This window comes from Podarcis tiliguerta (assembly GCF_965153285.1).
Source record: "Podarcis tiliguerta genome assembly, chromosome: 7".
NCBI classification, from domain to species: domain Eukaryota; kingdom Metazoa; phylum Chordata; class Lepidosauria; order Squamata; family Lacertidae; genus Podarcis; species Podarcis tiliguerta.
In genome coordinates this window covers 86,849,923-86,875,760 of record NC_139540.1, presented here as the reverse complement: position 1 = coordinate 86,875,760, position 25,838 = coordinate 86,849,923, and the positions used below count along the sequence as shown (strand labels likewise).

At 41.3% G+C, this 25,838-nt stretch overlaps 1 protein-coding gene across 15 annotated transcripts in view; it reads left to right on the top strand.

Annotated features, from left to right (window-relative positions):
* The window catches only part of RALGAPA2 (Ral GTPase activating protein catalytic subunit alpha 2), a 174,459-nt gene that overhangs the window by 96,883 nt on the left and 51,738 nt on the right, over positions 1–25,838 (top strand). For all 15 annotated transcript variants that reach the window (XR_014513117.1, XR_014513118.1, XR_014513119.1 and 12 more), the window contains 7 exons: positions 2,075–2,212; positions 4,488–4,671; positions 6,092–6,863; positions 9,556–9,627; positions 12,292–12,415; positions 13,590–13,745; positions 19,808–19,966. Coding sequence is in view for 11 of the 15 variants with exons in the window: in XM_083448518.1 (XP_083304644.1) it covers positions 2,075–2,212; positions 4,488–4,671; positions 6,092–6,863; positions 9,556–9,627; positions 12,292–12,415; positions 13,590–13,745; positions 19,808–19,966 (1,605 nt within the window). In the remaining 4 variants the exon portion in view is untranslated. The remainder of the gene's footprint in view (positions 1–2,074; positions 2,213–4,487; positions 4,672–6,091; positions 6,864–9,555; positions 9,628–12,291; positions 12,416–13,589; positions 13,746–19,807; positions 19,967–25,838) is intronic.

The following is a 25,838-nucleotide window of genomic DNA, read 5'->3' as shown; positions in this document are numbered from 1 at the left end:
AGCATGCTATTACATTTATCAGCAAAGGAGACTGACCTATCATTTATTAAAGTTCTATATGCCCATCCTTTAGCACAAAAATTGTATTATAACATTTAGGTCAGATAGAATCCATCTCTGCTCCTAAAGAGGAAAGATTTTTTGGCCAGAGTTGGTGTGTCACCTAACCAAGTCTTTCTGGACGCAGTGAAGAAATCTCTCCTGACCCTAAACAACTCTCGGCATGCAAGGATACAACCCAGGGCCATCCTGTCTGACTGAAAACCGTACCTTAAAAGAAGTGCCTTTGATTTCTTCCAGCAATGAATATCAGTGCGTCAAGTTACGCCTTCCTCCAGTAAATTCCATGAAGAAGGATTATGTTCAAGACCTACTTAACAATTCTAGAATTTCTGAAGAAGAGCACTTAATAAGGTCATACAACCAATTACCTCAAACCAAGCAAAAAGCTATTTTAGAAAGACTGGGCACATTAAGAGAAAGACTAATAGACCGGAGCAATCCTGAGTTGGACCCAGACTGAGTGGCACCATTCCAGGCATGTCCAACAGGTCAATCGCTAGATGAATGAATGAATCTTTATTTGCGTCAGCCATTGGCCATAGCAATAAAACAACAATACGATATACAAAGAATAGAAATAAAAAGTCAGTTATATGAAACACATTTTAGGGTTTTGAATCAATAGTCAAATAGTGGGTCTTACTCTGATTGCCCCAGCTAAAAACCTTGCAGCCTTTGCTGTCACCTGCTCTTCTTGATCATCCAAGAGAAAGGATACGGTGGCATCCCTGGATGGATTTCAGTCGACCGCACTATGGCCAGGCAGCCTTTGCTCCTCCTTTGCAGCTGGAGCTGAATGGGGCTTTTGAAGCAGCTGCAGGAGAGAGTTGTGCCTCCACTTCTGCCTTCCCGTGAGCTCCAGAGCACATGCTATCGGGAGGCAGCTGCAGGAGAGAGAGAGTTGTGCCTCCACTTTCACTGTCCCGTGAGCACGCGCCAGCAGGCTGAATGGGGCTTGCGAGGTGACTGGAGGAGGGAGGTTGTGCCTCTGCTTTCGCCGTCCCATGAGCTCCGGAGCACACGCCTCTCCCACTTTGCTGTGCTAAGGAGGCTGCCTTTGGCTGGGCGACCCTCGCTGGGTGCTGCAGGGAAAGGGTACAGTGGTCCCCCTTGGGAGCAAAGGAAAGTGGGGTGTGGGGGTGCTGATGTTCCGCATTCGGAATAAGGCTGGATAAAAGGAGAGCCCCTTTCCTTCCTTCTCCATACAGAGCGGCCTGTGGCTTAATCAGCTGTCACCTCCATTTCGGCAATACGTGGAAGAAGGCAATGGAATCAAAACACAAATCTGTGCTAAGGAAAGAAAGGGGATTTTCCTGGCCACCCACACCCACACTCCTCCTTGCCCAAATGACAATGGAGGAGTGTGGTAGATCAGTGCCAGTTTTTGATACTGGATAGTAGATCACAGCCTACTTGAAGTTGGACATGCCTGGCCTACACAATGAAAACCTGACAGAACCACCAACGCTAAGCTCCAGGATGATTTGATCCCCTTTGAGACACCTTCCAGAAATAATAATGCTATTTCTCATCAAGCGCAAAAGAAAATTGGTCAGAGATGAGGAAACTGGAGGCGCATGAACTAGGAGAAGGGGTCTCAATTACATGGAGTCTCAAGCCTAGGTTTCCTAAATAGCTCCTCTGAATCCAGGCTGAGGATCTGTTATTTTTATATTAATTACATATAGCACATACCTGATGCACCAGAATAGTCAGGTATATTCCTAAATAGTGCTCCATATATCTGGTGAAAATTTGCAGTAATTAACATGGGCTAAATTCTGTCAATATTTCTGTGAAGACTTATAGTGGAACAAATATATACAATCCATTATACATCTTTATTCATATTAACATATTATTCATGGTAACAGACTGACTTTTAGTATCTGACGAATCAGCTCAAGGAAGCATACATGCAGCATTCATTTGCATATGTGGTTTCCCTTACTTTATCAAGGTTTTCATATTTTCTAAGTAGAACTAATGTAAGCTACATATTTCTGATTAGTTTATAGTTTCGTTATTACTTTGTTTGTTGGACTGGTGTATGACATTACCCATGAAAATGCTGCTGGAGCCTGTGTTCACTTCAAGTCTTGAAGATCAACATTCTTCTAAAGCGCCATTGCTTGATTACATATATAGGGTAAGTACATGTTTCTCCTCCTATTGCTTAATTGTATTGTTTGCTATGATCAAAGGCAAAATTATTAAGCAGTAAACTATAATATTAGTGGGATATTGTCTGCTTTTGAGCTAGATTTGATTAAATCCATTAATCCTGAAAAATGTTAACTTATTTTGTGTCTTATTCAGATTGCTTGATTCAATGGATTTGAGTGGAAACTAACCCCTACAGTAGCAGGAGAGAACCCCAGCCCATGAACCTAATTAAGTCCATTAGGGAGAAATGGTGTCCACCAGCCAATCACCTGACTTCATGTGCTTTTTAGCAGTAAAAAGCAGCATTTCTCCCAACCATGCTCCAGTCCTGGGGTGGGTGAAAATTCTGCCTTTTAAGGAGCAGGCAGAGGGTTTATCTCCACTCTTAGCATTGTGGTGTTTAGTGCTAAGATGCAGAGATAAAAATCCATCTGCCTGCTCTTTAGAGAGCTCTCTACAGATCAGGCAGAATGATCTTTCCTTCACCATTTGTTTTCAAATGCTTTATTTAGGAAAAGCAAAATCTTATTTATAAATGTACTCAAACTATTGGTATTCTCTGTTTTTAAATGGATTCATTATTTTATACGATTCCATTTTTTTTCCTGGACAAACAAGCCTCCACACACTTTCAAAAGTTGTTAGGAATTCAACATTGCCAAGCATTATACATAATTTTATTTTGTTATTCACTGTGCTGCATTTTTAACATTTAATCAACTTTCAAGAAAAGAAAATGAGTCGATCAACTGGCATGAGTAGGAACCACGCCATTCAGTGTGTCCACATGATTCCTTTATCTCAAGGGTGGGGTTGGATCCAGCTGGAGGATAAGTGGGTGGAGCCGCTCACCTGAAATTCGTGGGCCCATGTTATTGTTTTAATGATGTCTTCTTTGTTTTTTGGATTATACACCACTTATGAAATTTCTGAAATATTAAGTCAGGGGTCGGCAAATTTTAGCAGTGGCCTGGTCTACTGTCCCACAGACCTTGTGGCAGGCCAGAGAAGCGGCACCGGGGGGGGGGAGGTAGTCCTCCCCACCCTCAGCCCCAGCCATTGCATTTACCTTCCCAGGGGCTACCCCCACCACCGCTGCTTCTCGTGGGTAGGCAGAGTGAGCTCACAGGAGCACCAGGGCAGCGATGGGAGGAAGAGGCTGAGCGGCGGCAGGCAGAAGAGGTCAAGCAGCAGCGGCTCTATCAATCAAACGCCGTGCCTGGTTTACCTCAACGTGTCCTGGGGATGTCTCTGCCAATCAAACCTCCGCTAAGGTAAACCAGGTGCGGCGTTTGAGTGGCAGAGCCGCCGCCACTTGGCCTCTTCCTCCCATCGCCATCACCGGGAGTCTCGGCTTCGCAGCAGGTTCCAACTTCACGACATGGGCTGGATTTAGGACCCAGGTGGGCCTGATCCAGCCCGGGGACCATAGCTTGCCAACCTCTATATTAAGTGATATTGAAATGCTTTTAAATATATAAAGTAAATAAATAATATGGTGTTGCGTGGTTGTAACTTCAGTCTGCAGCTGAGAAGAAAGAATTGTGAGCAGTGTTCCCAATTATTTCTTTGGAGCCCCAGATTCAATTCAGTTTGTGGTTGTAAAAGAAGAATTGAGAGTGCAGTCTTCCGCAGCAGCTTTGGCTTGAACTGCACTATGGCTGATGTCATATACGACATCAGACACAGAAAAGATGGGCATGGATACCTTGGTGACCAACCTCTGATGCCTAGAGGTTTTCCACTATTGCTTGGTTCAGACATGGCTGAAGCAGAATAGACCTAGATCCTGGAAAAGTGGCATCCTGCTGTGATGACATTATTCAGGACAAAATGTTGGGCATGCCATCCCTAATGCAATTGTCATTTCATTTGAAGCAGGAATCAAGTGAACTATCTGAGACTATTCATGCTTTAGAGCCTGCTTCAGGCACAAAGAGAATGGAAGTGTACAGTCTTGGCCCCTGTGATTAGCAGGCAGCGTAATGTCTTGCATTTGACCCGGCTCAATGTCAGTGTTAGGAGCCTGACATGCCTTTTTTGGGCCAAGAGACCAGTACCTTCTGTCTGCTTCACTTCAACTTCTAGCTGAAGCTCCCAAGAACAAGTATTTATTTGTCACATTTATTTTTTTAATGTTTGTGGTGCCATTGGAGGAGTTTTGGATATGGCCAACGTGCAACCTACTGAACAATATATGGTATAGTGTAGTATTTTCTGTTACAATCTATTTCTCATTTTGCTTTTGCTTTTTCCAGGTCCTGCATAGTTGTGTTCATGGCTCAAACACATATACACAGCAAAGTCATTACCTTTTAAGCCTTGCAGACCTCTCTAGTGATATCTATGATCCATTTTTGCCACTTGGAAATGTTAGGAATGCTGAACCCGTGCAGTTTCAGTCTTCTGCGGATCTGAGCAACTTACTCACTGTTGCTGAAGGTAATAAATACTTTGAAGTAAGTTGAATAAGGTGGGAAGAATGGTGCAGCAATAAGCCTAAGCTGTAAAACGTTTAAAAACATTTAAAACAATGGAGCTAAAACCATAAAACTGGAGGGTTTGATTAATGCTGCCATTGTCGTCACCATCTTGAATCCAGGATCTACTTCGAAGAACAAGACATTTTAGCTTAAGAGACATTAAGAGACAGTTCTAGAGAGCTGTCTATGAGAAAAGTGGGTGCTTTGCAAGAACTTTTATCTAGATACAACACATTTACTATTTAGTTTTAGCCTACGCTATTAAGATATCAGAAGGTCCATAGCTGGATGGAGGTAGCTTAGATGAGCAGGAGACCTCACTTGTGCATGGTATCTCCACCTGATTGCCTCTGTCACTACAGCACTTTACCCCACACTCCAGGCGTTCTGGGGAGGAAGGCTTACATGGAGATACCAGGGAAGTTGCCTGGAGCAGGAACCGGCAAGCCACTCCAGTATCCCTGCCAATAAAAAGTATAAGTTTGAAAATGATCACTGCAGATGGTGACAGCAGTCACAAAATTAAAAGACGCCTGCTCCTTGGGAGAAAGGTGGTGGCAAACCTAGACAGCATCTTAAAAAGCAGAGACATCACCTTGCCAACAAAGATCCGTATTGTTAAAGCTATGGTTTTCCCAGGAGTGATGTATGGAAGTGAGAGCTGGACCATAAAGAAGGCTGACTGCTGAAGAATTAATGCTTTTGAATTATGGTGCTGGAGGAGACTCTGGAGAGTCCCACGGACTGCAAGAAGATCAAACCTATCCATTCTTAAGGAAATCAGCCGTGGGTGCTCACTGGAAGGACAGATCGTGAAGCTGAGGCTCCAATACTTTGGTCACCTCATGAGAAGAGAAGACTCCCTGGAAAAGACCCTGATGTTGGGAAAGATGGAGGGCACAAGAAGAAGGGGACGACAGAGCACGAAGCTACCAGCATAAGTTTGACCAAACTGCGGGAGGCAGTGGAAGACAGAAGTGCCTGGCGTGCTCTGGTCCATGAGGTCACGAAAAGTTGGACACGACTAAACAACAACAAAAAACAACAACAACAATGCTAATAAATTACTATTTATCAATTTATTGGAGTACATTCCTGATTCTTCATTTGCATCACTGGCTTAATATTCAACCAGTGAGTAAATAACCTAATCACTATCCTCAAATATATTAGGAATAGGTCTTTCTCTACTTTCAAGACTGCAGATGATGTGCTTTTAGATCTTTCTAGTATTGCTCCTAAAATTTGTGCTGATTGACTCCAAATCAGAGTATGCATCATCCCCCAAATTTCAGAACCATATATAAACATGATTTACCTTGATCTTTGTGTATATTTTAGTTGGCTAATTTTGCTTATTTATTTTTTATTACTTTCAGAGAGGAGGAGGAGGAGTTTGGAATTAATACCTTTGACTGCACGAATGATAATGGCACATCTAGTAAACAATTTGGGACATTATCCCCTGAATGGAGGACCTGCTGTTCTTCACAGTCTTATTAGTGAGAATCACAACAACTCATATGTGGACTCTTCAGAACTGTCTTCTGAAGTTTTCAGAAGCCCAAATTTACAACTGTTTGTATTTAATGACAGTACTCTTATATCTTATCTTCAAATTCCTTCTGAAAAGGAGATAGACAATGAACCAGAAGCAGCATTCTCAGAAGTAAGAGTAATTGTTAGAGATATCTCAGGGAAGTATTCATGGGATGGAAGGCTGATGCATGGACCATTAGCTGGTAGTCTACCAAATCAAAATAAAAGAATATCCACTGCAGTTTTGGACAATCATAAGCAGAAATTTGAGCCTCCAATGGACTTCATTCAAAGATATGAAGGAGAAGATGCTCTTGATAAATTGCTAGAGAGGATTGGCAATAGTAGTCCTGAGTGCCTTTTACATCCGCAACTAAAATTGAATGAGCCATCGCCATCGCCATATGTCATGAACCATGACCAAGAGAAAAATATACTAGAAGCAATAATGCATCAGAGTTGCATAGAAAATGAGTATGCGCATGGGTGCAGTTTCAATCTCAGTATGAAAGTTGAAAGTCAAAAGGCACCAAGACCTGCACAGCTCCAAGCACCATTTCATTTATGTAGGCTCTTGCTAAATGACTTGGGAATGAATTCTTGGGACAAAAGGTAAGTAGGGCTTTAGATTAGTTATTATTAGAAATAATACTATCTTTCCATCCAAATGGAAGTCTCCATTTTCAGAAAAGCACCTCTACCCGGTGGAAAGCAGAAAATCTTCTGAAAGGGAGGGTGCTTCTGGGCTCCCAGACTGGCCAGAAGCTAGATTTGCAGAGTTTCTTTTAACTCTCTGTGGTTAATTTTTTCTAACTTCTTTCCTCTTTTCTCTTTTTTTATTTCTTTCTTCTTTTTTCATCTTCACTTCTGGCTCCCAAGCCAGGGATATTGGGAAAAAGAAATATTTTTCCAAAACGTCTCCCCTCCCACCTACAGCCACAATGCTTTCTAGATTTTTTTATTACCTTTTACAACCAGTATGGATTGACCGCAAAAACGGGGCAGGGCAATTAATAAGCCAACAGGAAAGAATCTACCTAAAAAACTAATGGATTGCTTCCTTAAAATTAAGTGTTTAGGTTTAGGCCACAGACTCAGATTTATATGCAGGAGGTAGTTGGAGCCTGAGAGTGATGTCCCTGTCTATATATCTTGTATTGCCATGTTGGTTTCAACAGTTTACTGTTAGTGGGACTGGGGGCAGTGGCAGAGGAACCCTCTCCGGCACCTGGGGCGGGGCAGCCCGTACGAACTGCGCATGTGTGGCATCCCGCGCATGCACACTCCATATGGAATGCCACACATGCGCAGTCTGTACAGGTTGCTGCTTGCACGGCATCCATACGGGCTGCCGCACCCCGTACAAACGCCGTGCAAGCGGCATCCCGTACGGTTGCCATGCGAGAGGCAGCCCATATGGGCGGCGCGCGAGAGTGGCCGCTCTACAGCTGGGGAGAGGCAGGGGCCATCTTGTCACCTAGCCATCATTGCCAATTATTGCCCAGTCTCAAATCTTCCATTTGGATCCCTTCCAGTCAGGGTTCAGGCCTTGTCATGGGACTGAAACCACTTTGGTCACGCTGGTCAATGATCTCCAGCAGGGTAGGGACAAAGGTGGAAGCTGTTTCCTAGTTCTGCTGGATCTTTCAATGGCTTTTGATACCATTGACCACGGTATCCTTCTGGACCGTCCGAGGGGGGGGGGAGCTGGGGGCACTTTTCTGCAGTGATTCCGCTCCTTCCTCCTGGGTCATGTCCAGGAAGTGGTGTTAGGAGGGGAGTGTTCAGACTCCTGGGCTCTCACTTGTGGGGTGCCTCAGGGTTCTGTCCTCTCCCCCATGCTTTTCAACATCTACATGCAGCCACTGGGAGAGATCATCAGGGGGTTTGGGCTGGGTGTTCATCAGTATGCGGATGATATCCAGCTCTACCTCTCTTTCAAATCGGAACCAGTAAAGGCGGTGAAGGTCCTGTGTGAGTGCCTGGAGGCGGTTGGAGGATGGATGGCAGCTAATAGATTGAAGTTGAATCCTGACAGAAGTATTGTTTCTGGGGGACAGGGAGCGGGCAGGTGTGGGGGACTCTCTGGTCCTGAATGGGGTAACTGTACCCCTGAAGGACCAGGTGCACAGCCTGGGAGTCATTTTGGACTCACAGCTGTCCATAGAGGCGCAAGTGAATTCTGTGTCCAGGGCAGCTGTCTACCAGCTCCATCTGGTACGCAGACTGAGACCCTACCTGCCTGCAGACTGTCTCGCTAGAGTGGTGCATGCTCTAGTAGCTTGGACTACTGCAATGCACTCTACTTGGGCTACCTTTGAAGGTGACTTGGAAACTACTACTACTACTACTACTACTACTAATAATAATAATAAAAGTAACTGCTACTACTACTACAGCAGCAGCGGGGGTCCCACACTGTCAGTGGTCCACAGGATATATGCAGGTGTTCTGCAGCATGTCTGTAAAGAATAGCAGGAACAGCCACTGTGAACGGAGGGAGCAGTGGCTGTTCTATCTATCAAGTGTGAAAGACAGAGCAAGAGGAAGAAAGAGGAGCCCGCTTGTAAGGAGTTGACAGAATTAGCAGCCAGAAAGAGAAAACAGTAAAAAAGAGTCAAGAGATGGGACAACTGAAACACCAATGCAAAGCCCCTTTTCTGTACATAGTAGTTGCACTCAACAGTTGTTGTTACTTTATAATAAACACTGCCCAGGTTTGCACTCCAGGGAGGTCACATCAGTGCTGCTAATGCAGCAGTTTGACTTCATCCCTGGAGGCACACGCCATTGTCTCTCAAGACAGTTGGATGCCAACAACATTATTTATTTATATCTCGCCTTTTCCCTTACCGGGATTCAAGGCGGCTTTCAGTTGGAATTTTGTTGGGATGGGGTTATATTCTACTTTGAAAAGGGAAAGATGACATATTTACATATTTATAGTTGCATACAAATAGTAGAGGGATTGAGAACTTACTGGCCAATCAAGCGCTCCTCGTACTTGCATGGCGCAGCAGGACTCTGTTTCACCCAAGTAATCTGGATTGTGTATTCTGAGTGATTCCCAGGAGATAGTAGTGGATTGGGAAATGAATTTGGAATGATGGATTACTGGCAGGTGGAGGAAACAACAATTCAAACTTCAGGCTTTTTATTGTAATAAATATATTGATATTTTCAAAATTATGTAATGTAAAGGCTTTTATAATTTTCCCTGTTGGTTACTCGAGAGATTTCTGGAAATTATAATGTTTATGTATCGTGGAGCTTTCCCGCCATAACATGTTCCATATATCCGTAGAAAAAGCTTTCATCTACTGAAGAAAAATTCTAAATTGTTGAGAGAGCTGAAAAACTTGGACTCGAGGCAATGGTGAGTTAAGTTTTTAGCTAGGCAACTGCTAATGGATACATTTACAGAATGAGGTCCAGTTTATTATTTTATGTTTGTGGGAAACTGAAATGTGTTAGGTTTATTTTTATTTAAATATTATATGTTGTTGTAGCTGGTCCAATTTAAATAGGAATTGTAAGTGGGTATTTTTGAAGAAATTCCATATTAGAACACATTTGATCCTTAAACAATTTTGGATTGGCTTCAAGTACTAAATTTGTGGAGGGTCTAAATTTTAACTCAGTTTGTTGAAAAAGTATGAAGAAAAGCTTAAGATGTAGAATTTGGGGCATAAACTAAGTGTAAACTAGAGCTCTCCAAGCAGTATTTTGGCCCAGGGTCAACAGCATGAAGCCTCTAAAATTCATAAGCACCAACCTGGTACCTGTGAATCCTTTCCCTGGTGCCCATTAAGCCTCTAAAATCCCCTGCTCCCTTCATCATGAGATGGGGGGGGGGAGGTTTCTTTCTTGAAAAGTACATAGAGCTGAAAGAGGAAGTTGGAAGAATGATACTCTTTCCCACTTCCTCTTTCAGCTCTTTTTCAAGGCTCAGATTAATTCTCTTGAATCTGCTTTTGACATAAATCTCTTGGAAAAGCACAGTGTATATGTGTGCGCTTTCACTCTACACGGAAGACTAAAGCTCCCTGGTAGGGCATCTGTTTTCCTAAATAAGGTCCCAGGTTGAATCCCCAGCAACTCCAGGTAGGACTGGAAAAAGATTCCCTACCTGAAATCCTGTAGAGTTTCTGCCTGTCAGTGTAGACAATTCTGAGCTACATAAACCAATGGTCTACAGTGGTGTAAGGTGGCTTAGTAAGTTCCTGTGTTCTGCTCTTTCTGTCATTTGAAGAGAGGGTGATCCAGGACAGGGCTCACATTTGCACTCACTCAAAAATCCTATTTTGGTCAGTTTAGGGTGCAAAGATCTAAATGAGAGTTAAGCAGTACCAAATATGAATTTGGTGAGGTAGATGTTTTCTAAAAGAAAGGAACAAAAGGAGTCTTAGCAATAATTAGTAGCATATTATTCCACAATAAAGATTCACTACGTACATAATATGAAAGCCAGATTTAAATAGAGGGCAGAAATGGGAAAACAATTCCATTACAATTGAAGACCTCAAATGTAAGTAGCACACTGTTCTTTAGGCACCTCCTTCAGTATATGCACTCAAAAATTGTAGCATGTTGCAGCATATGCCAATAGCTGCATCTTTGCTAAGTTGACTATCCAATTCTTGGTAACCCATCTTATGTAGCTTCTTAACCATTACATTGCATTTGCCTTCAATGCGGGTGCTATTGACTCCTTGTGGAGCCTATCTGAGCAGAACCCTTCTTTGGCTGACTTCCTTTGCATTGCTATCTGCTACACCTCTTATTCAGAACGTTTGGTCCTCGGCCCAACTGCACATAGGAACTGCATCACTCTTGTGAGTAAGGAGGCCAGATTGTGGCTCTCTGGCAGTTTCTAAGAATGAACTATATTTTTTTCTGCTTTTATGAATATCATTGATTTACTATTTTATTTGATAATATTCAGTTAAGATTTACTCAGAGTGGACTAATTAAAATTAATGTGCCTAGCTTATATGCGTTAATTAATTTCAGTGAGTCTACCCTGGGTAAAATTTAGTTAAATACCATACACTGTATTCTTTAAATGATCTTAAAATATGGTGCACGCAGGCGGCATTTGCACACCACACAAAACCCTTGAGGTGGATTTTGGCAACATTTCCATTTCCATCCTTCTTGGCATGTTGTGTTGTCTGGACCAGGGACTGTTATACCTAACTTGAGAGTTTAAACAAGCCAGGTTTATTGGCTGTTTTAGAAATTGACTGCAGCTAGAGAGAAGTCACAATCTCTGGTCCAATCAAGATGACAAGCCAAGATTTAAGACAGCAGAGATTGGGGCACATGAGTAGAAGAGAGGGAAGGAGGATGTGCAGTGTGGTTCCCTCCTACGCCCGCATGTGTCACTAAATTATGGATTAGCATTACATGCAGATGCAAACAAAGAGAGTTTTCGTTTTAGAGTGATTTGTGCAAATCGCTGTATGTGAAAGTTGGGTATGGCCAGCCGACCACCATTATACTTTTATCTCAGTTTATTTCAGTAGAGTTCACTCCTATTTTCATTGGTAGTTGTAAAAATACAGTACTGCAAGACACCAGGGCCAAGCGGAATGTTCAGAGTGATTTTTTTTTTATTAAAAAATGGCTCAAAATTTGGAGCGTCATGGTGAAGAAGGTAAAATTTGGGTGTGGGGAGGATGGTAGGTGTCACATGGTATGAGTATCTTGTGAGGGGATGTTTCTGCCTCTGGCAGCCACTCTTTTATCTCTGAATTCCCTGGACGTAGTGTTGTTCAAAAGCATTTCAGGAAAGAAATAGCTCCTGCCACTCCCCCCCCCCCCCCGTGTCTAGGCCATTCAGGTGGGAAAGTGGAAGCTACCAACTCCACCCTTGCTGTGGGTAAGTTCACTCTCCCCTGAAAACCATTCAAAAACATTTTAGCGTGACCCTACTTCATATCACATGTCATTTTCAGAATATTCACATATTTACAAAAATCAATGTTAATAGTTTCATTTATGGATGCTATGGGTTTCTTGTTATTTCCAATTGCAGCCGGGAAACTCACAAGATTGCAGTATTTTACATTGCTGAAGGACAGGAAGATAAATGTTCAATATTGTCCAATTCAAAAGGAAGCCAAGCATATGAAGAGTTTGTTGCTGGTCTTGGCTGGGAGGTAATTATTGGCCAAATACTTAATTTTGAAGTGAAAAAATCAGTGTCAGCCCATGAATTAATTGCCATATTTGGAGCCATGGAGCAACTTCTCAACTGTTTGGCAGTTGCCCACTTATTCTTGCAATGCACGGCTTGCAGGGCCAGTGGCAGACTTGAAGTAGAGCCTAAACAAACATGCCAGGGACCAGAGGCACTGACTTGGGCCCCAGACTGTGAGAACCCAGTGGCCCTTGTGCTGGAAGCTGGGCTCCATGCTTGGCCGCCACAGCAGCTGGGTGGGGGCCTCCGCCGCAGGGCCTCCGTTGGGGCTGCAGGTGTGCTTCCACAAATGTGGCTGTGGCAGGCCTCAGTGGGGCCTCATGGTGGAGGCCTTGGCCTGGTTGTTGCAGCAGGGGTGGGGCAAGCAGGCGGTGGAGCACACATCTTCAGGAGGGGGGCTCCTCTTCCCCCTCAACATTGGGTGGGGGGCTTGGCCCCCTGCTTAAAAAGATTGTGGAGGCCAAGGTTCCTGTGAAGATGGCTCCTATGCCAGGTCCTGACACATGACAGCTTGGCTCTCTTACTGGAACATGGGAGGTGGCTTGTTTGATGACATATTTTGAGCTGTGGCTTCTGTGATAAACAGGCCTGGAGGCAGCTGATGTGTGAGAGATTCTATTCTGTTGGCCCTATGCATTTATGATTTCTGTTTCGGGGAAAATGTTACTTATTATTAAGCTGCATCAATGCTCATGGTGCTTTACAGAGTAGCATAAAACAATGAAGGCCCTTGCTCTGCAGGGACTAAAATGTAAATTATAGTTGCTGAAGTAAGCTTCAGAAGTGAACTTCATGTTAGGCACTCTATTGTTGAGATCACTGAAATATACAATTGTATGATTTTTAGACACAAGAAAAACACAAAAATGATTCAATTTCAGAGGCTATCTTTGTCAAACAGTTCAATGAAAGACTAAGAAACTTTTTTTAATAATGTATTTTTGAGAAGTTAAGTGTTTATAGAAATACTACATTTTAATATGCAGCAAACAATACCTCTATCTCCAGTGTTAGAATTGTCACTAAATGTAAATTCTAAACCTATTTGCATGGAGATGCCCCATTAGTTTAATTGGAATTTCTTAGGATTGCAGATTGAGAGTAAATTCTTTGTTTTTACTTGATTAATTAAGGTTGATCTTTCAACTCACTGTGGATTTATGGGGGGCCTTCAGCGTAATGGCAGCACAGGCCAAACTGCACCCTATTATGCTACATCTACTGCAGAAGTTATTTTCCATGTTTCTACACGAATGCCCTCTGATTCAGATGACTCACTGACCAAAAAGGTAAACATAGAACTGAAAGTCCTACAATATAGTGCTCATTTAAATATATTTGCTGTGGATCATGTGGACAGGGAAATTTTCAGATGTTTTATGCAGAACTTGAATTGCACAGAAATTGGTTCAGAACTTAAATAAAATGGCATACTTCGGAGGTGCTTGCTTGCTTAATTTCATTTCTATACCACTTCATATTTTTAAGAAAAAATCTCAAAGCAGTTTACAACAACATTAAAACATCAAATAAAACAATCCAGAGTAAAACATTACTGAAGATAATATAACAAATATAAAGTATACATTCAAACCAAAATAATTAACAAGAAACTAAAATATTATCTTAAACATTTCAAATGAAAGCATTACTAAAGGAAGTCAAATATAGAATGCACATTTAAAACAGTATAATTGACAACAGGATAACGTATTATCAACAGCATAGAACATAACTGCTGCTGCTGTTGCTGCCAATCCTGTCATGGTGGTTCATGGCAGGCAGCGGCTGTGGAAGCTCAAGCCCGATGACCTGGGTCTGCACTCATGGTGATTTAGAAGTCTTTCTAAATCTGCTGCCATTTGATTCTTGATATGAAGCATAGTCACCTTTTCTTTATTTAAAAGACAAAAATCCTTCTCAAGCTGTGCAATATGTTCTTTCTGTCAAAGTATCTGAGAATCTCTCTGTTGTACAGACTCAATGAGAAACCTGTAAGGCTGTTGTCCTTTGTTAACAACGAATTACCTCTGTCCCGCACTTGTGAAATTTGGGCAACTTGTTCCTTCTGATGCTTCAAATCTTTTACAAGCAATGTAAAAGATGTACATAAAAGCAAGAATCAAATGAAATCCTTCCCCCTCCATTCACAAAAGCTCTTCCACCTCAAAAGTCACAGTAATGGCAGGTTCCAAAGTGCTCCTTGTGGGAGCCTGTATGCTCCCTTTTCTCCCAAAGAACAGAAGACTGGTGCAATCTCTGTACAGGTATAAATGCTGTTAGTGCAGGGGCAAAGTGTTCTCTAGGTGTTGTCGTATTACAACTCCCTTCATACGCTGCCTTAGCACTACTCTTGCATCCTCTTAAAGGGGTGGGACTTTGATGTGGCCAGGACACATTGGACAAGGGAAACTATCACAGTTCAGCACACATTCATAGAAGCATGGAATTGTAGAGTTAGAAGGTACGCCTAGGGTCATCTAGTCCAACCCCCTGCTGTGCAAGAATCTCAACCAAAGCATCCAGGACAGGTGGTCATCCACCCTCTGCTTAAAAACTTCCAAGGAAGGAGAGTCCACCTCCGCCCGAGGGAGACTGTTCCACTGTCAGAAAGTAGACTATAATGTAATAGGCACCTTTTATTACCCTGTTTATTTTTTAACTGATTTTTCATTTAGTGTAAAAATGCTTTTCCAGCTACATTTTTTACAATATTAGAAAAAAAGCAACTTGAATTAAAGTGTGTTATAGCACCATAACACTATGATGCCTTTTAAAACAACAACAACAATCCTTTCCAGAGATTGCCTTTTCAAGAATGTGGTTAGTGGCAATGGCAGAAAAGAGTGTTTTTCATCATGTGCATGGAGCTTTAGTTGATAACTCCGTTAAATTGGACTTTCCCACCCACATCAGCTATGTCACACCAGCTGGTGTAGATGGAACATAGAAAGATGAGCATACTCAGAAGGTACGATATAACCTGTCATGTGGAAGCCCAGTTGCAATTCCATTTGTAGCTGACAGTGAAAGAGCAATGATTATTAATGCTGGACACCACGACCACCCCAGCCAATCTGGAAGTTGGCACTATCTACGAACCTTTCGTTGCCTGTTCCTGAAACTGCAACATCAGATTTTCACAGGAAAAAGAGGGGAAAAGTAATGTTCCCAAGCAGTAGTGGCATGTGCCCCAAGGCAGCACTGGAAAACGAAAGTCTCTTCCATCTGTTGTTGCAGAACTGTTTACAGGAGGGACACAGATCCTCATAAAAGGCACTCCATATATTGTGGCTTTTCCTACTTACCTTTGCTTTCTTTAATAGTATTTCTTTGTCTGCACTTTCAAACCACTCTAATCCTCTTTTGGGCTGGCTGTATAAATGCCACAAACAATAAGCCAGAGAGTGAAATCTCCCCTTCCCCCACTCCAGCTGCTTCTGTCTCTTGCAAAACAAGTGATCAAACAATACCAAGGAAGCATTCTCCGTTTCACACCTTTAGCCGGTATATTTTCTAAAAACCACAATACCCACCATCATTTCAAAAATGAAAATAGGGACACACTTGGCACCGCGACCACGGGCCATGGGGGCCATGCCCGGAATTTGTGGGTGCCTGGCCCTGTCATGGGGAATTTTGTGGGTGCTCAGGCTTCCAGGGCCCCAGGGAGGTGGGACCTCTGGACACTCTTAGGCATACGAACACCCAAAGATCACTGATTAGAACTGCCCACATACTACATTTACACAGAAGCTCTTCTCTGCATTAACCTCTCCTGACTTCTTTGCAGTTTTTTATTTTAAAACAATGTTTAATTTTACACTTTAACTTTGATTTACATATTATAGTCATTACAAATTACACTCAGCAGTGCTTACTATCTGGATAAGGAGCAATGATAAATTGTGAACACTGGTGCACGTGTGCATACAATTACAAGATAATTAAAAAAACAAATTGAGAATAGTTATTTACTAAGGTCAGGTATAAGAAAATTAAATCATATGTTGATTGCACTCTGTTAACTAACACAAAACACTGTGTCAAAATTTATTTTCAAGAGTCTGGTGACTGTAATTTAATTCTGATTATTTTCAATCAGATGTTTGGAAGCTGAAGCTGGCACTTTTAAGACTGCTTTTGGGGTTTTAGTAAGGTATATTTAATATATCTCTGAGTCTTTTGAGCTGTTCAGGTAATAACTTGCACTCTGACCAGTTTTGTGTCCTGTTTTTTTCTTTGCCCGTTTCCAAGCATAATAAGCAAAATTCTGAACAACTTGCTTAGCTGACAAACTCAATAGCATGACAGAAGGTCATACCACCTGCCGGCCAGAAAAGCTGCCTTTAAATGTGACCATTCTGCAGCAGGCGGCATATTTTGTGACCCACAGAATAAGACAGATGTCATAGCAATAATTATTAGAGATTCTATTTTTAATGAAAAGTAGTTGTTCCCACATGTGTTTTGTAAAATAAGTAGAGAATCCTAATGAATGTATATTGTCATAAAGTGAAATAATTAGGAACATATCCTAATACATATGCTAGTACAGGGTAACATATTTAGAAATCACATTTTTGTGCTTAAAAATATATAATACATGGTGTTAGCTGCAAAATGATTGTCATTAGTGAAATATTTTTTTCTTTGGAAAATAAGACATATTCAGCAATACCTTTTGGAATCCAATGATTTATCATTATGAATAGTATTACTGTTTCATCCAGACATCCTGCAGCCACAATGGAAATGAATAGTAAGAGCAACATCCTAATAGTTTCTTGTCAAAGCTGTATGTTGCTTTTTTATATACAATTAGCTGCAAAGAGCTTCTCAGTTCAGAAAGCTGGGTACAACCCCCTACTGAACTCTTGCTCCTTTACTCAAGAAATTCATTAGTTATAGCTAGATTAGATTTTTAGCAGCTAATCTCACTGCTGTAGGGGTTTGCAAAGTGGAGACAGAGCTGTGCTATTGGATTTGTTCAATTCATTTGACTCTAGGACTATAATTGCACTTATGTCTTACAAGGCTTTTTATAGCCTAAGGCTGGCTGGCAGCAGAAAACAAATTGGCAGTGAATACAGTAAGAGTGAAAGGGAATGAAAGGCACACATTATCAGTCTCCAGGCAGTGCTGTTCTGGCAGGAAGTTTCTTGGTTAATTTACAAATAAAACTTCGATTTTAGGATGGGCACTCTGTCAGGCAGACAATGGGGATGTTAGGACTGGCCATTACTCAGTAAAAGTAGCAGCCATGCCTACCCCAAGCAGAAGTTCTTCAATCACACAGACAACTCCTTTCTGGAGCCAGCTGGCTCTGTAATGCAATTAGTTGGAAAAGGAGGTCAGACTATTAGGTGTGTATACCATGACCACTGTTAGCATTGGTGTGTTGCCTGGGAGGCATCTTGCAGGATAGCTGAAGCAGAGTGCTTTTAATGCTATTTAATTAAGTACGATATGTGGAATGTCACACAACTAGGTTCTGAACATGCAGTTTTTTCATAAGACTTGAAGAAGAAAAAATTCAGTAAATTACAGTTAGATTCTGATGTACAGATGGTAGCTGAGGAAATTAAGTCAGGACATGATTAATAGTAAAATTCAGATTAGATTCAATCAGAATGATCGACCTTTGGCATGTGAACACTCACTTTTATCTAATCCTGAAACATTAAAAACCTAAGGCTGCTTACGCATGTAGTTAAAAATGTAGGTATATATTATTTCTCCTTTTAATATTATCTGCAATTTAGAATTAATACTTCCCTATGAGCATTCTATAAAACTTGTAAAAGTGACACTGAGTGACTCCTCACTTAAAACCATAGTTCACCTTTTAGCCATAGTTTAGTTTCACACGCTAGTGTGTGCTGGGGCATCACTCCTTCCCTGCTGCTGCTGCTCCCACACTGCCAGGAGGTAAACCATGGTCTGGCCTTGAGTTGCGTCTGAACCCAGCCTTGTGCTTTGTTTCTCTCCAAAGAAACTGCAAGCCGTAGTCAAGTTTGTCCTTGGAGTTTAGAGCAGGATTTTATTCTTGAAACTACCATGTGATCTGCATAATTAGTTAATAATTTGCATGATATTTGCATAATGTGCAAATTAAGCTGTCCAAATTTGAGGTACTGGAATATAGCAGATAACAGCCTTTCTACACATTCTTAGTATACTTCTTGGCTGATGAGGGGTTTAAGTCATATTCAAAGTAGAATCATAGCTACTACACCCAACTAATTTATAGTACAGTTGACACTTATTTTAATATGTCAGATAGATACATTTTACTCTAAAACTTATGCTGTTAACCACACTTAAGGTCTAATGAAACTAAGCTGGGTTTAATTTTCTTCCTCCTAGTTAAACTTTGTACATCTGCAAAACATGTCTTCCCATTGGAAATCTTATTGCACAACAGGACTTTCTCAACTTCCTCTTCTAGGCCCCATGTGCCTCCAAACTCAGTTCAGTGGACGCCACAGTCCTCCAGAGCACAATACTGGGGCACATGGGGGGAGGGAGAGAAGAAGCCTCCTTCTGCAACTAGCCATCCACTCACACTATATTAGATTCCACCCTCAGAATTTTCAGTTTTCATCAAAATTTTCTGGTTTCAGCTATTCTGCAATATATAAGGACCCTGAAAATATCCAGTTTCCATGGCAAGCAAGTGAAGAACTAGCTTCTTCAGTATCATGTTATCTTTTATTCCCAACCACCTGCTTTTGAATTAGCCCAAGGTGTGTGCACTAAGTGAATGTTTCTGGTTTTAAACCTATGCTTCTGACCTTGAAAGTCAGCCTTTTATGAATAGCACCATACTAATATAACATAATCCTACAAGCTGATCCGGATTTCACTCAAAATCAGTTTAGTTTTATGACAATGAGCCATAGCAAGGTTCAGTTTTACATTAAGCACCACTTGTTGTCCAAGCCCCAAAAACTATGGCTAATCAATAGTTTAATTATGGTTTGTTAAAACAAGACAACTTGAAACCATGGCTTATTGAAACAAACAGCAGTTAAGATTAACTATTCATAATGCTAAATTGTGGTTAATATGTAACTGAGGCAAAAGCTTTGATCTTGCAGCCACACAAAAGGAGGAGAGGAGACTGTGGAACTTGCTCCTGCACATTCTCATAACTCTAAACTGAAGTTTAGAAGTACATCAAACTCGGACAATCTCTCTAACCAGGGTCCCATAAATATTTTGAATAAGATGGATTCCCTTAAGGAGAAAATGTACAATTTTCTTTATTGACGCATTATTCCATTTGTCCAACTTCTCCAGTTGTGTTCATCACCCTGATTAATAGCAAGCCAATTTGCCGTTTCAGCTTCGTCACTTGGGAAATGATGAGGTTCATATTGTGTGGTCTGAGCACACCAGAAATTATCGCAGGGGTATTATACCAACAGATTTTGGAGATGCTTTAATTATTATTTATCCAATGAAGAATCACATGTTTTTCATAGAGATCACAAAGAAACCAGAGGTATGTTCTTGATTGTTTTATTTTATGTATCATGGCTAGTGTTTATAATAGTACTCAAAGACAGCTCAGTTGAAAGAAACCCTGAATGCTTTTTCTAAGTTGAATGGGAGCACCTGTTGCTGTGTATTTTCACTTTGTATTTATTACAAGAACTTAATGAGTTACATCGTCCAGTGTCCCTTGCGCTGAATGGAGGGGTTTTTAATCCATCCGAGGCTTCCATCAGCAAAACTGGAAGGAAGGTGATTTCCCCCAATTCCCCCTCTCCCCTGTAGCCCTTCTTACACCTAGACATAACCTTCTCCATAGGATGGTGGGATCTTTCAGAACAGAGTGGGAGGCACAGGTGACTGCAGGGAATTAGTGAAAAGCACTTGTCTCTCCCTTCTGGTGATGGAAGCCTTCACTGGGTCAGAAAGCCTTTCATGAGTTAGACAAACGCTACTGGATGCAACCCAGTATGATAAAATGCTTAACAAATGCATAACTTGCGCTGCTTGAGTAGCTCTTCACAAATGACATAAAAAGTTCAATTTGAGGAAGACGTGAATTTGTACTGGAAAATGTGAGGAGGAAACATTAAGGATTGCTTCTCCTACAGCAGAAAGCACAACTTGGACTCCTCTGCTGGGAGAGTTGCCCCCATCCGCTCTAAATAGTCATAAACGAGTGCAGAAATGTGGAGAAGTGAAACTGAGAGAAACCAAGAATGGACAGATCTATCCCTATTCAGGAATGTGAGGTTTTCCACAGAGAGGAAGGAGAACTCTCTAATGATGGAGGAGAACAACCTGTGTGATACAGGCTGTTAAGGTAGAATTGTTTTCTAGACCTCTGGGCTGTCTGGCTGTGACTACAGACGCAGATGCCAAGGACAGAAGCAGGAGACTCCTTAGGGAAGGGTCTCATGGTGGTTTTTCCACAGGGGCCAAACTAATCTTCCACAGTTCCAGTCCCAGAATCCTTTGATAGGATTTTATCCATAAAATGGTTGGCTCTAGCTAGGCAACCAATCACATAGTCAACAACACTATACATTTCCAGGGGCCACACATCCTAAGGTGCCTCTTACCGATGCTGCTCTAGTGGTGCTTTCATCTGAAGCTGTTTCACCCACAAAGGGAGAAAATGGGCTCAAAGATGCAAAGATGTCCAAGTGCCACTCCTGAAAAAGCCCTACTTCTGGTGCTGTTTCCAAAGCTTTGATTAGAATATATTAATGGGCTTTAGACATGCATTCAGTTATGCATCTTTTTATTCCATTAGAAACCATTGGGCATATATACTGAATGAAGTTTTAACAGCTACAATCTTAAACCCAATAAAAACAGCCATTTTTGGATAGGACGCTCTCATTGTACGGTTGCTCGCCTTGTTTTCCAGTGCCTTCTATCATTTTCCACAGCACAAAACATACTGCAAAACATCCAGATGAGCCTGATTTTAACCTATTCAGCTGTTACAATTTTTGCAAAGTTTACACAGATTTTCAGAATTTATCCAAGTAGCCCTATGGCCCTGTTCAATAAGGGGGAAATGTGCAGCTGCCTAATATGCTTTAAGATTATGGCAGACAGGCAAATCCTAGTCAGGCTTCCTGGGACAGGTCTTGCTGTTACCCTGAGGCATTGGAGCACCATAGAAAAAGAAAAATTGATACAGGTGAAGAAGCAGATGATGTATAGATGACTAAAAGGCAAATGCACTCAGAATAATAAGAGCCAAGCCAGCAGCAGAAAGAAGTGTAGATGCACCTCTCATTGCATCTTAGTGACATGCAATTTTCTTGAATTTATCAATGCCTGTCCTGCCACCCAGTAGTGAAGTCCCTTTTCCCATAAGGATAAAATAACACTTACATCACAGATCAATTCATCAGTTACTGTTATTGAAAAATGTGATTGATTTAGAAAATGTTTTTCATCCATCAGGTTCCCAGAGAGACTTTCATAGGATGAAAGTACTAAAATATAACAATTGTAAACAATAAAACATAATAAATAAAATTCTATTATTGGAGCAGTGGATATAGAAAAATGAAAGTGTTGTCACCTGACAACAAAACGAAAATAACAATGACTCTAAGCTTTCTTGGAGTGGTAAAGCAAAGACATCTGAAATAAAGTAGGAATGAGTCCCTGTAAATTAAGTGGGAACACTTTTGGGTAGACATGCATAGGATTGCACTTTAAACATTTTTTTTCTTTTACTGATTGTTTTACTTAACAGTATCATTTTACTACTTTTTATTCAGTTTATATACCCTTTTTCTGTACAAAGTATACTAGGCTCAATATATGAGTATCAGATGCAAAATGAATGCAAAATGTACTACCATAACAGAAAGGCCATGTGTGTGGATATCTGCTTCCTTTTTGCTAATGTGTTGTGTGTTCAAAAAAGCCATGCTGCAGAAGGAAAAATGCCAAACTGTCAAATTAGTGTTAGTTTGCCTTTTAAAATATAACTATTACAATGCAATAAAACTAATCCAGGTATTTCCAGGGCAAATGTGTCTGACCTTCTGTTCACCAGCTACTGACCCCAGAGTGAATGAAAGAGGCTTGTAGAGAGAAATGACTGTTTGGCTGCAGTCCCTGGTATTTAAATCGTGTTCCCTAATCAGATGAAAAAGCTGTCGCTTCTCTGTAAGGTTTCAGGATCCATGGTAACATTTGGCCTTTTATATACATAATGTTAGCCTTTTTGTTTGCATCTAAGGAAAGACACCTGGAGCAATGTTAACATTAACCATTTTAGTATTAATAGCTTCATTATATAAGAATCTCTCATCCAATAGCTGTTACTTCTGTTACATTGCTACAGCCTGTATTGTGTTCATTTTTTATCCTCCTGCTTGGCAACCAGGCAATGATTTGCAAACTTTTTTGTCTTGATTAATTAACCAATATAATTATTGGGAACTGCGATGCAGTCTTTTGCTCAACAAAGCTTCTGAGAGAAAACAATAGTAAGTCTGTCAGTATGAATGCATTCCACGCATCACAGATGCATTAAGATATTCTAAACAATGAGACGAAAAGCTGCCCGCAAAAGCGGACAAAGAATGCCGTGCAGACTCTACATGCTGTGCATACCGCCAGGGACACACGGAGAGTTCCCTGGGACACAGATGCCTCGTTAGATTGCAGTTCGTCATCAGAGATTAATTCTCAGCCATTTGGTACAATAATTTACTCATTCACCAGCTTTTTAAACTATATTGCTTGAGGTGGAAGATATGTCTTTGCACTCTCGTGGTTAAACTTGATTGTGTTTTCTAATGGGTTATAATAGTATTTTTAAAAATTCTCAATAGTTAAAATAGTGTAGAAGTTGCTATGTGGGGAATCTTAGTTTCAGCATGTATTCACATAAAATGTACACAAAACTACTTAAGTGATTTTAAGACTGAAACAGACATGAGACAGACAGTCTCTATTGGAAGCAGTCCTCCTTCTGAGACCAGATGAGTTTCCTATGACACTGGCATTCAGGAACACTCCTGTGCATTTTATTTAGATTTATATCCTGCTCCATCCCCAAAACTTTCCAAATAAATTTTCATGTACCATGTATGTCAAGATGACCTAAAAACATGGCAATCAGTTTTAAAATAATATTGAAGTGGTTCTTCTCATTGTGCAGTTCTAGGTGGACACACTAAATAGGGCTAAACTTACCAATTTAGAAATTATCATACATCCTAAAACACCCTTATAAATATTCATAAATTTCCAGTTCAATCCTATGTGCAGCTGCTGCACTATAGCAGGTCATAGAATTAAAATGCAAGTCATCTTGCTCTAGGCTTGTTGGATAGCCTAGATTCAGGGAATCAGAATTGTAGAGTTGGAAGAAACTTCAAGGGTCATCCAGTCCAACCCACTGCAGTGCAGAAATCTCACTTAAAGACAGATGGCCAACCAACCTCTGCTAAAAAACAACTCCAAGGAATGAGAGTCCACCACGTTTGAACAGCTCTTATCATCAGAAAGTTCTTCCTGATGTTTAGTCAGACTCTTGTTCCTTATAATTTGATTTGGGTCCTAGCCTCCAGAGCAGGCAAAAACAAGCGTGCTCCATCTTTTATGTGACAGCTCATATCTCCTCTCTGTTCTTATCCAGCCTAAACTCAACTCCCTCAACTGTTTCTCATTAGGCTTGGTTTCCAGACCATTAATTATCTTGGTCACCTTCCTCTGCACATGTTGCAACCTGTCAATATCCTTCTTAAATTGTGGCACCCAGAAGTGGTCACAGTACTCCAAGCATGGTCTGTCCAAGGCACAAAAGTGTGGTGCTATGACTTCCCTTGATCAGGACACTATACTTCTGTTGATGCAGCCTAGAATGGCATTAGCTTCTTTTGCTGCTGCACCACAATGTCAGCTTATCTTAGTCTTGCATTCTACTAAGACCCCATGATCCTTTTCACATGTAATACTGGCAAGCCAGGTGTCCCTTATCTTATATTTGTGCAGCTTGGTCTTCCTGCCTACTGAAGTTCATGTTGTTAGTTTTGGCCCAGTTCTCCAATCTGTCTTCTGCAGCATTTAGCCACCCCTCCCAGTTTGGTGTCATCTGCATATTTGATGAGCATCACCTAAATTCCTTCATCCAAGTCGTTTATAAAGATGTTGAACAACAATGGACCGAGGACCTGTAGCACCTCACTTGTCACCTTTTTCCAGGATGGTGAGGAGCCATTTGTGAGCAGTCTTTGGGTTTGGTCAGTCAACCAGCTAGAAAAACCACCTAACAGTTATCTCATCCAGCCCAGTTTTACCAGTTTCCCTGCAAGAATGTCATGGGGGACTTAATCAGAAGTCTTACTGAAATCAAGATACATACGTCCACAGCATTCCCAATCCACCAAGTTTGTAACTACGGTGGTACCTCGGGTTAAGTACTTAATTCATTCCGGAGGTCCGTTCTTAACCTGAAACTGTTCTTAACCTGAAGCACCACTTTAGCTAATGGGGCCTCCTGCTGTGCTGTGCCTAATGGCTCATGCTGTGCCACCGGAGCATGATTTCTGTTCTCATCCTGAAGCAAAGTTCTTAACCTGAGGTACTATTTCTGGGTTAGCGGAGTCTGTAACCTGAAGCGTCTGTAACCTGAAGCGTATGTAACCCGAGGTACCACTGTATATCAAAAAAAAAAAAAAAAGAAGTGAGATTTGCCTGTCAAGACTTGTTTTTGAGAAACCCATGCTAGGTCTCAGTAATCACAGACCAACTGCTTAATTATTTGTTCTAGAACCTTTCCAGGTATCAACATCAAGCTGACCGGTCAGTAGTTACCTCGGTCTTCTCCCCCCGCCCCCCGTTTTTGATTATGTGAAAATATTTGACCACTCTCCAGTTTGCCAGGATCTCACCTGTCCTCCAAGAATTCTTAAAGATTATAGACAGAGGCTCTGAGATACACCCGCAAGCTCCTTTAGTAGCTTTAGGGGCAGCTCATCAGATCCTGGAGATTTGAATTCATTTAAAGTAGCTAGATGTTCCCTTACTACCTCTTTTCCAATCTTGGACTACAGCTCCTTCCTTCCATCATTTATTCTCTTATCACCAGTAATGACTAGTTTCAGCTCTGATTCAAATACCTTACAATACCTTTAAGACAACATCAAAATACCCCTTCATTCCTCGAGTATGAAAAAGAAAATCATTCTACACCCTTAGTCAATGCAATAGTCATTCTTGGAAACCCTCTCCAGGACCCTCAGGAAAAAGACAGATTCAAAAAGTTGGAAGAAGCCCACATGAGTAGTTGTCCAATGCCAACATGCCAGTAAATGTGGCATGGCATACCACAGATACTGTATTTAAAGTAGTTATTTTTTAAATCAGACAGTATTAATCTA